Raw genomic sequence first — 14,804 nt, forward strand, 5'->3', positions numbered from 1 at the left:
AACAGGCTCCAGGCTCTGAGCTGCCAGCACAGAGCCCGATGCGGGACTCGAACTCACAGACCGTGAGATCATGACCTGAGCCGAAGCCGGCCGCTCAACCGACTGAGCCACCCAGTCGCCTCTTAAAGCAGAATTGCTGTATCAAAGGATTTGTGCTTTTGACATGTTGGAAGCCATGACTAACTTCCTCGTGGGAGAGGTTGTACTGATTTACACGCTCACGGCAGCGTGTGAGGGTGCGTGTTTCCGTACACTCTCCCCAACACAGTTCATGAAAATTTTCTCACGCTTGTGTTTTTAAAAGAATGGTTGTGAACACCATTATCAAAGCGTCGCTTTGCCGGGGGGGGGGGGGGGGGGGTACTGGTCACTGCTTATGTTGGCTAGTAAATTGAGAAACATTTAAGTAAGCAAATGTAACTTCACTTTTATTCATGATCATCCACTCCCTCCAGTCTACAGACTTCATCTGTGCCTGGTTCTGGGTACTAGAGGGAGAAAGATGTGTGACTTGGCCCCCGTCCTTAAGCAGCTCGTGGTGTAGAGGAAGACATGGGAGAGTGAGTAGCCGGTATGGCGTGCGTTGTGCTCGGCAGTTGGAGAGAACCGGCTAATGGGGCAACGAAGAGCGTTGCTAGATGTGTCAGGAGGTGTTGCCAAGGTGTATTGATCGTGTTAACCTTGATGGTGAAAGTCATCCCGGAAACAAGCAGGCGGAGAGGAGGAAGTTGGGCTCCCGCGGGGGTGGGGGGGGTGGGTGGGTGCAGCACCGGGAGGGTCCTGCGAGATGGGAGGCTCATCTGGCTGTTGCCATCAGCACCTCCCTGCAGAACTGCCGGCCGCATGCAGGGAATCGGCCGCCTGTGATTGGAGGGCCGTTGCTGGTTGGGATAATGAACTCGGTAGTGTCGGCAGAGGTGATTGGCCGCGCCCTGCTGCAGTGAGATTGCAGACGCAGACGGGGTGCTCGGGTCCGGGTCCTGGCTCGTGTGATGATCATTAGTTGAGCGAGGACTGCTGAATAATTGGGACCTCCGAGTTGCTTCTGCCTCCAGGAGAGATCTGTTGGGCTATTGCTTTTAGCTTTTTGAAAAAAGCCAAACATTCGATCACCATCCATCTGCAAGAGTGAGTTTTTATTGAAGTAGCTCCGTCTGCTTGCTCTGTCTCAACGCCAGCAGCTCGGGGCGGCAGGGCTCTTCCTAGAGGGAGCCCCTTCTCAGGCCAGGCAGGACAGCAGTGCTAGGAAATTTGAAAAAGCAGGAAACAGCCACTGCATGCCGAGCTTTCAGCCTCACAGGCCCCCCAGGCTAGTCTTCCGAGCAGCCGCGTAGCCAGAGATCTTTGGTATTGTGGTCACATCCCTCCTCACAAGTGGAACAGTCAACCGCCGGCGACACTGGGAGGAAGCCGTGATGTTGCAGATGCTGTGGCCTTTTCTGTCCAGCTTTCTCCCTAGGGCTGGGTGCCAAGGCTCCAGAGAGGGGAAGGATAATGAAGTCAGAGGCACCCCGGCTCCAGCTCGGGGAGACCAGATGTCAAGCTTTTTGGGGAAACAGGACGGAAGGGCTGAGGCCACGGAAAAGAGACCCACCATTTTGCTGGTGGTCGGACCTGCAGAGCAATTTCCTAAGGTAATGGCAACCTCAAGAGGACCTCCTACTTTAGGGGCTGTTCTAGGATCGGTTCCCTGGAGAAAACTGGAGTGTGGGGAGGAAGAGAGGACTTAGAAATCAATCACTTTGGTATTGGGGCCTGGGGAGAAGTGTTAGACAATGAAGAAACCCAAGTCTCCAGTCTAGAATCTTCCTGTGGCCACGGTAAAAGCTTTATCACCCTATCATGACCGGCTCAGTGTGGCCATTTGGGGAAGGAAGGTTGAAGGCCATAGAGGATTTACCTTAGGATTTGTCATTTTGGTCCCAGAAAGCCGTTTGAAAGGAAGAGACAAACGATCACACAAACGATCACGCTGTCTTGTGTCTTAGCTTGTCTGAACAATGCAGGGAGGACCTTTAAAGTTGAACCAGACTGCTTGGAGCTGGGGAGGGCCAGCCTGTCCTGCATCCCTAAGGTCAGACCTTTGGGTCTGTAAGGAAGGGAGGAGAAGGAGGAGTCAGGAGAGGCTGGAGTCCCAAGGTGCAGAGGCCGGTCCCCTCGCGGGTCTGCGGGTCTCCCAGGGCCATCTGTCCCATCTGGTGCTGTGAGTGTGGGTCACCTCGCCTCATGTTCACAAGAGCCAAGGTAAGTTGTAGCACCCCCATTTCATGGATGAGGAAACGGAGATGCAGAAAGGCTGAATAATTTACCCAGGATTCAACAGTTCCAGAGGGGTAGAGGTGAGATTTCACCCCGAAATCTGTATGGAACTTTGCCTTGTACTTGGCCTCGCTTTCCCTGAAGAAAGCAGTTTTAACAGGACCAAGGTGCATTCTTGGGATTAGAATGGAAAGTGCAGCTTGCCTGGGATTTCTCCTGCCTGCGTTAGGAGCAGCCTTGCTGACCTCCTGAGTTGTGGTTGTTTTGAATCTGTTCTCCTTTCTCAGGATAAAAATCAACCAGAAGAGAGAAGGAGATTCTGCCCTGTGTCTGGCACATTGTAGATTCCCCAGAAATGTTGTTTGAATTGAACTGCTGTATCAGAGAATTAAATGTTGGGTTTTTCTCTGCCAAGTGGGAGGGACAACAGCTCCTGCTGGCATTTAGGTGCAAGCTTTGAGCAGAAGCCTCTGTAGGCCACGGGCTTGTCCTGGTGGGCAGGGGCCTCAGAGTCCGTGTTCCGCCTGCGGCGTGCTTCGAGCCCCGTCTCTTTCTACCTTTCTATCATCCTGGACGAGCTCAGAAATGGCGGTGGCGCTCTCCTTTGTGAGAACCTTTTTTGTTTTTTTAACGTTTATTTGTTTTTGAGAGAGACAGAGACAGAATGCGAGTGGGTTAGGGGCAGAGAGAGAGGGAGACACAGAATCCGAAGCAGGCTCCAGGCTCCGAGCTGTCAGCACAGAGCCCCATGCGGGGCTCGAACTCAGGAGCTGTGAGATCATGCCCTCAGCTGAAGTCAGACGCTCAACCGGCTGAGCCACCCAGGCGCCCCAAACCTTTTTTTTTTTTTTTTTTAATCTACAGACCTGCTTGCCTGATGGCCAAGGGATTAAGAGACTGGCTGGCTCCCTTTTAAATTCACCTACTTTGGACTTTAATAATTAACTGCTCCATTTCCCAAACTCATCCTGGCACCTATTGCCAGCCCTGCCCCTGGGTGGCCTCATGTCAGGACTTTCTGTTCTGAACAGCTTAATTCCTGGCCTGCCAGTGGGGCCAGGGGGTGGGGTCACGGGGCCCAGCCAGAGACCCACACCTTTCCCTTTCTCCAAGAGGGAGACAGATCAGCTGGCTGGGGGTGGGGGCAGCCCCAGGGGGGAGACAGAGCAGCCAGTTTGGTGTGAAGCAAGAAAGCAAGCACATCTGGGTAGTGTGGACTCTTGAAAAGCAGGTAAACTGAGAACTGGGAATAGCAGGAGCATTGCTGCAGATAAACGGACAGAATAGTGTTTCTGCAGCGTGTGTCCTTGGCCAGTGCAGCGACTCCTGAAGGTGGGGTTTGGGGTTCGCGATGCCTGACCGATGGGACCTCAGCTTCTCACTTCCCCAGCTTCTCAGTTCCCACTACTTTTGTTGTGCTGTCACTTCCCCCTGTCTGCTAGGGAGTCAGGTTCCTGCAGGCTTTTCTTCTAGGAGCTGTTCCAGTTTGCCCCTTTATCTTTGTCTTAACAGTTAATCTGCAGTTGGAGAAGAAAGCCATTTAGTGTGGCGCGAGAGAGGCGCCCTCAGGGCCATTCAAGCTCGCAAATCCTGAGGGGCCGGCTCCTCAGAAGCTCAGAGAATTTTGCCTATTGTGTGTCTAATTGCCAAGTGCAGGCAGGTTTCATTGGAAACCCAGCTACCCTGGGCTGTCATGGCAACCTGATCATCAAATGACACTCCCAGCCACAGCAGCAAATGAGGTTCGAGAACCTTACGGGTGGGTGGGGCTAGAGCAGGCTGGATGCTGGCGGGGCTCCTTTGCACATTAATATTTTTGGCCAGGTCTGAGTCATTGCAGAAGAGGGAGAGATACTTTATGACCTAATGCTCCACTCCCAGAGGCACTCTACCTGCCCTGCTCTTCTCCTACTCACGGTATTCAGCGCTTACAGGAAGCATCTGTTCTGGGGGCATGAACCAGAGCAGTAGAACAGGGACAGACAGCCTCTAGTGGCGTTGGCAGACTCCAGGAGAACAGGATGCTGGGGAGAGGAACTTCTACTTTACAGATGAAATGGAACCTGAGACTGCTAGACCCTAAGGGATCCAGAGCTGCTGTCATTGGCTTTGCATGCCACTTGTTACAGGAACGGACACCAGAAGAGGCCCGCAAAAGTAGATCTGGGCCACAAAACTCAAATAAGTCCAAAGAGCAAAAAATGGTAGATGGCAGGACGGGGAGAGGGGTGGCACGTGACGCTGTGAGCCGGTGTGACTCAGGAGGATCGGAACACGAGCCCTGCTTCAGTCTTCCATATTTGTATTTCCCCGGTATGCGTTCAGAAGCTTTCACACAGATCGGTTTTGGGTTTGCTTTTTCTTTTCTTTTTTTTTAAAGCTAAGCCTAAGCCTGAACTCGCTCAGGTCACACACCTTTCCCACACACCTGCCACCTTCCAGTATGAAGCATTGCGTACTGTAATTCTCCGTGTCAGGCGTACAGGCTTTCTTTGGAAACTGAGTTCTAAAATCTCTTCCTGGCAGCGTCAGGTTTGGGCGCTGTTTTCCGTGGGTGTAACAAGAGCTGGGTCCTGGGCGAGGCCCAGCCCTACCGCCAACAGGCTCTGGGCCCCAGGCGAACCAGGGCGCCTCTCCAGGTCTGTTTGCTCATCTCAGAGATTAAGGGGGTGACCCCAGAGCCCCTCTGGGCCCCGCCGTCTGTAACCCCAGGGGTAGAGCACTTACCTTGCATCCCAGGTGCTTCGAGATTGGCTCACTTGGGTGGGATTTCCAGTTTCTGTGTGACAGTGCAACTCTGCCTGACCTGTGGGACTCAAGAGGAGGGCTGGTTTAAATAAGTAAGCAAACACCCAATTCCAGTTTGTCTAATGAAAACATTCTGTTGGACTCCTTCACAGTTGCACAATAAAAATACGTTGGAACCCTTTTTTTAAATCAGCGTTGGAATAGGGTTAACATTAGCATTGGAAAATAACATTTTGATAAGCACATGCAGAGCTTTTCAGAGAACATTTCTTGACCCCCATGATACCATTGGGCTGTGGAGTAACAAGCTCTGTTATAACCAAGGAGATTTCGTCCTGTTGTTGTTTTTTCCCTAGAAAACAGTTGCTGTTATCTGGTAATGCTTTAATCAGTTTTTCCCTAAAATATAGAATATGGGTTTCCTTTTATTTGGTATTGTTTTTGAACATTTTCGCATGTTCCGTAAATACATGATGAAACTCGATAGTACACAAAGAAAAATTCCGTAGTACAGTTATATTTACTTGTTAGAAAATGAACATCTCCCAAGTTGAACAACTCATTTTTTCAACCAAAATATTTGCTATATTAGAGGCGCTTGGGTGGCTCCGTTGGTTGAGCGTCCCACCTCTTGATTTTGGCTCAGCTCATGATCCCGGGGTCATAGGGTTGAGCCCCTTGTCGGGCTCTGTGCTGAGCATAGAACCTGCTTAAGATTCTCTCTCTCTCTCCTTCTGCCCCTCTCCCCTGCTCGTGTGCCCTCTCAAAAAAAAAAAAAAAAACCATATTGGAATGACTGCAGTCATCAAGAAATGAGATATTTCAACATATGTCTGTAACTTATTTTTATTTCAGAGGCGAACATGAATAATTTAACAAAGGAAGATCAGCATTTCAAAATTTAGCTCCTGTATTTATAAATGTGAATCTCCTTTATTATTATTATTTTTTTAGTTTTTGTTTTTAAGTAATCTCTATACCCGACACGGCACTCAAACCCACAACCCTGAGATCAAGAGTCACATGCCCTACTAACTGAGCCAGCCAGGCACCCCTATAAGTGTGAGCCTCCTTTAAAATAAAAATAATGATACACGATCTTGTTGAGGTGGATGAAATACCCCAACGACTATGTTTGCAGACACTCAGAAAAACACACTTGAGGTCTTCATCACGAGTGATCATGCTATTTATATCAGCACCCTCCGTGACCAAGTCAAGGTACAAAGGTTCAAAACAATAGTCTGCCTTCAGGGACCCCAGTAGCAGAGATAAGTTGTATGTGAAAATAGCCCAAACCAGAAATTCTAGATGGCGCAATTCTAGAGGTAGCTGAGTGCCATGGATTTAGGTGGAGGCTGAACAGAAATCTTCTGGATAATCCAAGCTGCCTCTGGATTCCTCATCAGATCCTCTCCAGTGTAGTCCAAGACCTGTCATTACAGACTCATCATCAGGTCTCTTTTAGAGGGGCTGAGATGTCATATAAGTTATTAAAATGTTTCATAATGCTACATGTAAGCATTAACATCTTATTTTTTCTTAAGCCTTATTTATTTAATCTCTACACCCATCGTGGGGCTCAAACTCATGACCCTGGGACCAAGAGTCCCATGCTCTTCTGACTGAGCCAGCCAGGCACCCCATCTTATCTTAAAATTCTTTTTTCTAGTTCTTAACAAAAAGCTTTTTAGTGAGTTGATAAAATTCCTTTTACTTTTGTGATTTCCAAATAATAACCATCCATTTTTATCCATCCTGGTAGTGAGATTTAGTCTATATTAGGAAATGGCGCACTATAGAAGGAACATCTCTGTGATGTGGTCTGCCTCCGCAGCACGAGTCTCTGACACTTCTCCTTGGGGAAGGTGATGATGTGGAGGTGGCAGGCCGGCCTCAAGAGGATGGATCGCCCTTAACTGATGACCCAAACCTGACCTTCCAGGACCTGAGGTTTTCCCCTTATCCTCGCCTAAAAGGGATCTTCTGGAGCTGTGTGCCCGACAGAACTTTCTGTGGGATGGAAATGCTCAGTGAGTCCACGTGGCTGTGGAGTACTTGAAATGTGGTCACACAACTGAGGAACTGAATTTTTTTAATTTCATTTTAATTAATTTAAAAATTAAAACTTTCCTCTTGAATAGGACAGAGCTAGGCCAGAAAGCTAGGACTATCCGAACTTTGAAGTATTCTGAGGGTGGGCCCTGAAGGCCATCTGGAGTCTTCAGTGAGGGGCTGGCTGACCCCAGGTTGATGCTCCTGGGAAGTCCTTCAGCACAACGATCTTTAGCTGGGATCCCTTCCGCCCCCATCATGTCAGCTCCCCGGTGCTTGTAGGACCCCCAGGAGGAAGCCTGCAGGGGAATGGGTTGGTTCTGAGGTGCTCCCATTGCAGAGTGGCCTGGAAAAGGTCACTGGAGCCAGCCGGAAGGTGGCGCGACTAAGGCACTCTGAGTCCAGGGCACAGCCTGCCCAGGGGCAGCCCCCTTGCGGATGAGTGAGCCCGCGATGGGGCCGCTTCCAGGATGGCTGCGCAGCCGGCTCTCGGGCAGCTCCTGCCAACTGCTATCCTCACAGCTGAACTAGACCCATTTCCAGTTAGCATCGACCCAGTCTGTACAGCCGCTTCTTTTTCTGTCGGGAATGATTTACTAAAGGGGAGAAAACCATTGTATTGTGTGACGCGTTTGGGGACCTTGTGCAAAAACATGCTGAAGGCTGTTTGTTCATCTGGCGGGCTTGGCAGCGCAGGGTGAAGGTTCGCTCCGACCGACAGCTCTCGCGGCCCGCTGGCGAAGAGTTAAGTCGGGGCGCAGGTGACGTCAGTCCTGATCTTTACACGCCTCCGCTTGAGCAATCGCCGCCTCCTCGCGGGGGCCGGTGCTCATTGGCTGTGGGCAGGGCTTCCTGTGGGCAGGCTTTTCTCAATTAAGTAAAAGGGCAGGGCCTGAGCAGCCAATGACAGCTGCGCCCCGGCAGATCTGTTGCGTGTGTGCCCGGCCGGCAAGCATTCCCTGGCTCGCAGGCGGCGGCGCGCCCGGCTCCCCGTCAGCATGCTCTGCCTGTGCCTCTACGTGCCGCTCATCGGGGAGACCCAGACCGAATTCCAGTACTTCGAGTCCAAGGGGCTTCCCGCCGAGCTGAAGTCCATCTTCAAACTCAGCGTCTTTATCCCCTCCCAGGAGTTCTCCACCTACCGCCAGTGGAAGCAGGTCTGTGCGGCCTTGGGGCCGGCGGAGTGAATGAATGCGCGCGTGGTGGTAGACGGTGCGCGTGCGCTAACTGCCCGGTCTCCCCGCTGCCGTGGGGGAAAGAATGTGTGAAATGTGCAAGTTCTTGCGGCTGCAGCCGGGAAAGGGCGATGTCACGTCACGGGAATGACTGGCTTTCATGTGACTTCCAAGGAAGGCCGGAATTACCGGGAAGATACTTGTGGGAGATGGAAAGGAGTTCTCTTGCCGGGGGTAGGGGGGTGGGGGGGTAGTTCCGGAGAAGTACAGGGCGGGCGGGGATGGGGGCACAGCCCACATGCTGTGGGGCTGTTTCTCCGAGCTGGGGGAACGGAGGGACGGATAGGCAGAGAAGCTCCTGTTGGAGGCCCAGGAGTTGGAAGTCGTGTTACAGAGGTCGGAGCCGGGGGTGCTGTGCCCTGGGAAGGGGGAGAGTTCCCTTGGGAGCAGGGAGGCAGCAGAAATCAGTTACATTTTAAAGACGGGGAGATGGCTACGCGGCCTGTGGGGGTTGCCTGCCTCCTGAAGGGGCATCCTGACTTCTCTGTTAGATCTCATGCTGTCCCTTCAGTGCTCCTGATGGCAGTGGAGGTCGGATGGTGTGCCAGGGGTGGTGATTAGCATATCCTAGGAAGGAGCCAGAAAGTAGGCCCAGTAGTTCTGAGGTAGAACCAATGACTTTGAAGATATCTTGAAATCAGCTGCCATGAACACAACCTTGGGCTTTCTGTATCACAAGGCACCCCCCACACCAAGGCACATGGATTGCGTTGGTGGCAGAACAGCCCAGATGCCAAAGCCTCCTAGAGTCTATTTCCATTTGTCATAAATCTAGACTGATAACCCTATATGTAATTCGTACCATTCTTGGCTGAGAGCCCAAATGTCCGCAGGAAGTTAACTCCAGATAACAGATAAAATATGTACCAGCATCTGTCTCACATTCCAGCCACACCCCCAGAGTTGTTCTTTGGATCATGTTAGGTGACATGGTATCTGTCCAGGCCTCCTCCTAGCACCCTTAGTGGCTGAGCGGTCGCAAAGAGCCATCAGCTAGTTCGGAGAGTAACCCTGATTGTAATCGTTGGAGGGCACCAGGTCGCCCAATGGTCCATCCATTTCCTAACCCGTTGGCTCAGAGACTTTCAAAGCCATATTGGTTTGTGAATGGTGAATGTGTTTCTCACTGAGAAAATTGGGCAACACAGGAAGATTATAACCATTTTCCTTAGGGGATTCTCGGTCTAGATTTTGGGGTGTTGCTAGGTTGCAGTGACTCATGTGTGTCCCCCACCTTCTTGAGATTGACTTTTAGGGCGGCAGCAGGATCTCTAGGGAGGTGGCTCTGCAGTCCAGCAGGCCCAGCTTGAATCCCGCCCACCACTTCCCTAACTGTGTGACCTTGGATAAATTACTTAACCTCCCTGAGCTTCTGTTTCCTTTTTTTGTAAAACGGGGGAAATGACAGTACCTGCCTCCTAGAGCTGCTTGAGAGGGTTCAGCAGGTTACTAGAAGTAAAGCTAATTTAGCAGGCCCTATGGCACAGGCCAAGTGCTCACTGGTCTGGGGAGAATTTCCAGGTGCTGGGCATCCAAAACCAACGGCAGCTGCTGAGCAAGAATCACCTCTAAGGGCAGGCACAGAGTGCTGTTAAGGAACGGGGTCTCTTCAAGCCTTGTTGGGTCACTAAACTACTAAGAAGAGCTGGCCTGCCTTTTGGTACCTCGTTGAGGGAGCTGAGGTCAGTTATGTCACCTGGGATCAGAGGCCGGCGGTGCCATTAAGCCCAAGCCCCAGAATAGTACCCCCTTGGCTCATACCAGGGTTCTCTGGCAGTGTTTCCGGCAAGCAGGCATTGGCAGGGACCAGCTCTGCCCCATACCTTTACCGTGGTCACCCATTTGTTCTTGGGCCAGTGCCACTTGTAGGGATAAAGAGCAGGCTACAGCATTGCTGGGGGAATCTGGAGCGCCCAGGGCCGTCTCTACATTTGGGCAGAGAGCATGCAGGCTGAGGCCTGGTGCCAGGGACAGTGCTGCCGGGGAGCCACGCAGCTGATCCTGGGGTACAACAAGTTAGTCTTCAGGACACTCGGGATGAGAAAGTGCCAAGCCCGCCACTGTTAGCCTCTTGCGGAAGGGCTTCTCCTGGGTGTACTTTTCCCTCTTTGCTTGTGAGGGAAGCAGGATGCGCTCTTGCTTGGATTCTGGCCAGCCCCCAGGAGTCTGAATGGTGGCTCTGGGAGTAGAGCAAGGGAAGCATCTCAGGTCCTTGGGGCCACCTCTGTTCTGTTCGTGGGCTGGCACAGTTGTTTCCTGGGGACGGGGCACCGTGAGGGACAAGGGAGAGCTGGTGCGCGAGCTAATGGACCAAACCTTCCTTTTGTTTTGTAGAAAATCGTGCAAGCTGGAGATAAAGACCTCGACGGGCAACTCGACTTTGAAGAATTTGTCCATTATCTGCAAGATCATGAGAAGAAGCTGAGGCTGGTGTTCAAGAGTTTGGACAAGAAGAATGATGGTGAGCGTTGCTTCCAGAGCCACTGGCTGCCCCGGGTCTCAGGCCTCTCGCGGGGCCCGGCCCCCGGCTGAAGCCTTTGTTGTTGTTGCAGGACGAATCGACGCTCAGGAGATCATGCAGTCCCTGCGGGACCTGGGAGTCAAGATCTCCGAACAGCAGGCAGAAAAAATTCTCAAGAGGTGAGCGCTTCGTCAGCCTCCGCGTTTGGTTTAACAAGCGTGTGACGAAAGAAAGGCGTTCTCCGACCAACTCTGTGGTGCCCTTCACTGTACTGACCCTGTTTCTCTGAACTTTGGCTTCTGATGGTTTGACGCGAGCCCCAGGTAGCCTCTCCCCGAGAGCCGCTGCTCCCCGGGTTCCAGGCTAGGGTCACAAATCACTTGGAAGCGTGCCCGCTCACCGGTGGCCCGTGAAGACCAAAGACTAGCTGGGGGCGTTTCAAGTGGGTGAAAGGCAAGCACTGCCTGGCAGGGAAGGGGCTTGGGCAGCCTGTTTACGGTGGACTTCTTCCTGAGAAGGCCGACTTTTCTCCCCCCTGTCCTCAGACGTGCTGCCCCGAGACGGCTCACAGGGGAGCCCTGGTCCTGGGGGGTTAGCGTAGTGACTCTGCCAGGAAGTCATGCAGGTTTGCGCCAGGAAGTCATGCAGGTTTGCGTTAGGAGCGGCTTCCCGTCCTGCCTGCGCCTTTTCCAGATCCCCGGGGCCGGAAGGGGCTGGTCAGGGCCAGCTGCCTCTCATACCGCTCCCTGGGCGTTTGTGCCGTGGCGTGTGTCTGCTTCACTAACATCTGCTCCGAGCACTTATCTGTGTTTCTCCTCTCTCCTCTGCATCCTCCTTTGTCTGTCTGTCAGAATACGAACGGGCCACTTCTGGGGCCCTGTCACCTAGTAAGTATCCGTGTCACCCTGGTGACTGCCTCCCTCCTTGACCTCTGTGCCTGATCGGAACGGGGTTCTTGTGGGCCACGATAATTCCCGTTTTTGTGCAAAGTGGGGTGTGGAGCCACCTCGCCTCTTCACTGGGGCAGAGGCACCTCCTGTGGGTTCGTCAGTGGCCCCGCGCCTGCCCCTGGCTCGCCTGGAGGGGGGATGTGCAGCTGGCACGCGGGCCTGTTTACCGGGGGAAACCGACCGTGCGTTTGTCTTGCAGCATGGATAAAAACGGCACGATGACCATCGACTGGAACGAGTGGAGAGACTACCACCTTCTGCATCCCGTGGAAAACATCCCCGAGATCATCCTGTACTGGAAGCATTCCACGGTGAGTCCCTTGTCCCCCGAGGCGTTTTCCGCCTCTTCCGTTCAAGGGTCCCCTCGTGTGGCGTCAGCCCCCACCCCGGCGTGGGGGTGAGGGCGGGGTTTTTGGCTTGCCTCCTGCTCACTCCGCCGGCGGCCCCCCAGAGCCCTCCACGTGCACCCTCCGTTCCCCCATACCGGCCAACGCAGCCGTTCCCCAGACATGGGTTCCCTCTGCCAGGGGTGCCCTCCTGCCCCACACACCGCCTGTTCTTCAGGGTCCACTCCAAACACCCCTTCCCCGATCCGGCTTATTCTCCCAAAGCCGGAGTGTGCCTTGGGCGGCGGGGGACACTGTACAGAGAACAAATACAGAGCCATTAAGTGTCTTCCCCCCCTCCCCACTTTTTGTGTCCTTTCTCTCTATCAAAAGAAAACATCCCCACGGTCCTGTTCATAGTGTTCCTTCACGCCTGTCAGCGCCGCTGTTCAGGAAGACCCACACCTCCCTGGTCGTGGCCATGTTGGTGCCCCGCCTGCGAGCCCCTTCGCTTGGGGTTCGCCTCCAATCTGTCTCCCACTGTGTCCAGGTCAGGGCCTCACCCTCAGGGCGCGCCTGGCTCTCAATGGGGGAAGTTAGGTGCCCTGCTCCAGGCGTCAGAGCAGAGCTGGTGCGGACTCGGCAAGATGCCGCCCAGGAGAGAGGCCATTACGTAGGCATCGCAACCCCTCTGATATTTGCTGAGGCCCTTGCACAATGTTCTGCCAGCGTGATCTGGTTACACATCGGGTTTCAGAAGAATTTTTACCCCTGACTTGACCCTTTCAGTACAGGCAGTCTGGTGATCCTCAGCTGAAATGCCTCTGTAAGCCATTCTTACAGGAGCCAGGGGCAGTATCTGAAAAGCCGTCCAAGTGGTTTTATAACTGCTTTCTTCCAGCTGCGCTCTCAGATTCTATCCCTGGGCCTCTGCACGGCTCCGACAGGGATCGGAGCTGTGCCACCTTCACACGGTGAAGGGGGAGGGGCACACCCGTCTCCGACCCTGGGCCCTTGGCATTCTCACTATCTATGTGGCCCCTCGGGCTCGGCCCTTCTAGACGGTGGAACGTTATGGACCTAGCTGTCTGCCAGCAGCTTGGCCACGAGAGTCAGGAGCCTGCTTATTTTATCTTTGTTGGTCTTCCTCGCAGATCTTCGATGTGGGTGAGAATCTGACGGTCCCCGACGAATTCACAGTGGAGGAGAGGCAGACGGGGATGTGGTGGAGACACCTCGTGGCTGGAGGTGGGGCAGGGGCCGTGTCCAGAACTTGCACGGCACCCCTGGACAGACTCAAGGTGCTTATGCAGGTATGTGGGGAAGCAGGCCTCAGACTGCCTGGGTTCTATCCCCTGGTTCCTCAGCGGGTTGGTTTTCCCCTCCTTTGTATAACCCTGTTTGGCTTACAGTTTTCTAACCCATTAAATTAGATCGGAATTACTGCTCAGACAGGGTAGCATAAGATCCAGATCGAGGTACCCTTTTGCACATAGTTTATCTCATTTTATCTGGGTCAAGCAAGCCAGGGGTCACGTTACAGGGCCGTGATGGGGGCAAGTGAGGCCACCAAGAACCGGGTGTGACAGGAACCTGTTTCCTTGGGTGCGTCTTGCATAGACATCACACAGGGTCGGAGTAAGTGGACCCCCACCTGGCCGGGAGACCTTTACCTTGGCCGGGTGCCTGACTCCACGTCCACAGGGCAGAGATAAGCTAGGCCCGTGTCAGGGACAGGGTTGTGAAATCGACCTGCACGAGGACGCCCTGTTGGACTTCAGTGTCACCTGAATATGGCCAGTCACCTGCTCGTCCCCTTGCTTGTGTGCTGACACTTGTGTTTCTGAGCAGGGCTCAGAAAAGGTGCCATCCTTTCCTCCCCCGCGCCCCCCTCCTTGCCCTACTGAGCCTGAATTGGTTTGAAGCCTGTTAAATGTGAACTCCCTTCTTGTGCCCAAGTGGGGAGGCGGAATGGCGTGAGGAGAAGAGCTTTAGGGGGTCCCCCATCCTCAGAGCCGTGGAACTTTGGGCAAGTCACTTTAGTGCCGGGACGTCCAGGTCCTCTAAAAAAAAAAAACCAAGGGGCTCCAGCAAATTGCCTCATCGATTTGTGTTTCTTAACTGAATTCCCAGGAACGCGGTAGGGATGAAAAGCGGTGCGTGGGTGGAATGATTGTGCCTGGGATGTGCCTTAAAGCGATCCAACAGGTGGGGGTGGGGAGTGCACGCAGATGTAGAGTGGCCGTGGTTTCATGCTTGTTGAAGCTGATGATGGGCTCACGAAAGCCCATGATACCTCTGTGCATTTTTGTATGTGTTTGAAATTTTGCGATAAGAAAAAGCTCAGTTCAAGAAACTTTTTTTTTTAATTGTTTTTTAAAGTTTATTTATTTTTGACAGAGACAGAGTGCAGGCATGAGCTGGGGAGGGGCAGAGAGAGGGGGAGACACAGAATCCAAAGCAGGCTCCAGGCTCCAGGCTGTCAGCACAGAGCCTGACGCGGGGCTTGAACTCACGAACCGTGAGATCATGACCTGGGGCGAAGTCGGACGCTTAGCCGACTGAGCCACCCAGGCGCCCCAAGAAACGTTTTAAGGTAGTCATTGTGCAGGTGTGTAGCACAATGTTGGCACACAGTGGGTGCAGGAGGAGCTGGGGTAGCCGTGTTTGATTGTCACGGTGCTGCGTTACCCTTCTGAAAACCGAGAAACAGAGAGCTGCCCGCTGACCTCGGTGTGTTGGCCTGTGATAGAGCCTCTTTGTCCATCAG

General features: G+C 53.1%; 1 protein-coding gene across 7 annotated transcripts in view; it reads left to right on the forward strand.

Moving 5' to 3' along the window:
- Nucleotides 1-14,804, forward strand: part of SLC25A25 (solute carrier family 25 member 25) — a 34,867-nt gene that overhangs the window by 16,278 nt on the left and 3,785 nt on the right. The window contains exons 1-6 of one of the 7 annotated variants that reach the window (XM_045470391.1): nt 929-1,634; nt 10,632-10,758; nt 10,850-10,937; nt 11,610-11,645; nt 11,908-12,019; nt 13,189-13,347. In XM_045470391.1, the coding sequence (XP_045326347.1) occupies nt 1,416-1,634; nt 10,632-10,758; nt 10,850-10,937; nt 11,610-11,645; nt 11,908-12,019; nt 13,189-13,347 (741 nt within the window). In that variant the 5' untranslated portion in view covers nt 929-1,415. Of the gene's footprint in view, nt 1-928; nt 1,635-2,211; nt 2,245-7,952; nt 8,220-10,631; nt 10,759-10,849; nt 10,938-11,609; nt 11,646-11,907; nt 12,020-13,188; nt 13,348-14,804 lie in introns of those variants that run through there. The other 6 variants (XM_045470397.1, XM_045470394.1, XM_045470390.1 and 3 more) reach the window with 6 other exon arrangements.

This window comes from Leopardus geoffroyi, chromosome D4, assembly GCF_018350155.1.
Source record: "Leopardus geoffroyi isolate Oge1 chromosome D4, O.geoffroyi_Oge1_pat1.0, whole genome shotgun sequence".
Classification (NCBI taxonomy): Eukaryota; Metazoa; Chordata; class Mammalia; order Carnivora; family Felidae; genus Leopardus; species Leopardus geoffroyi.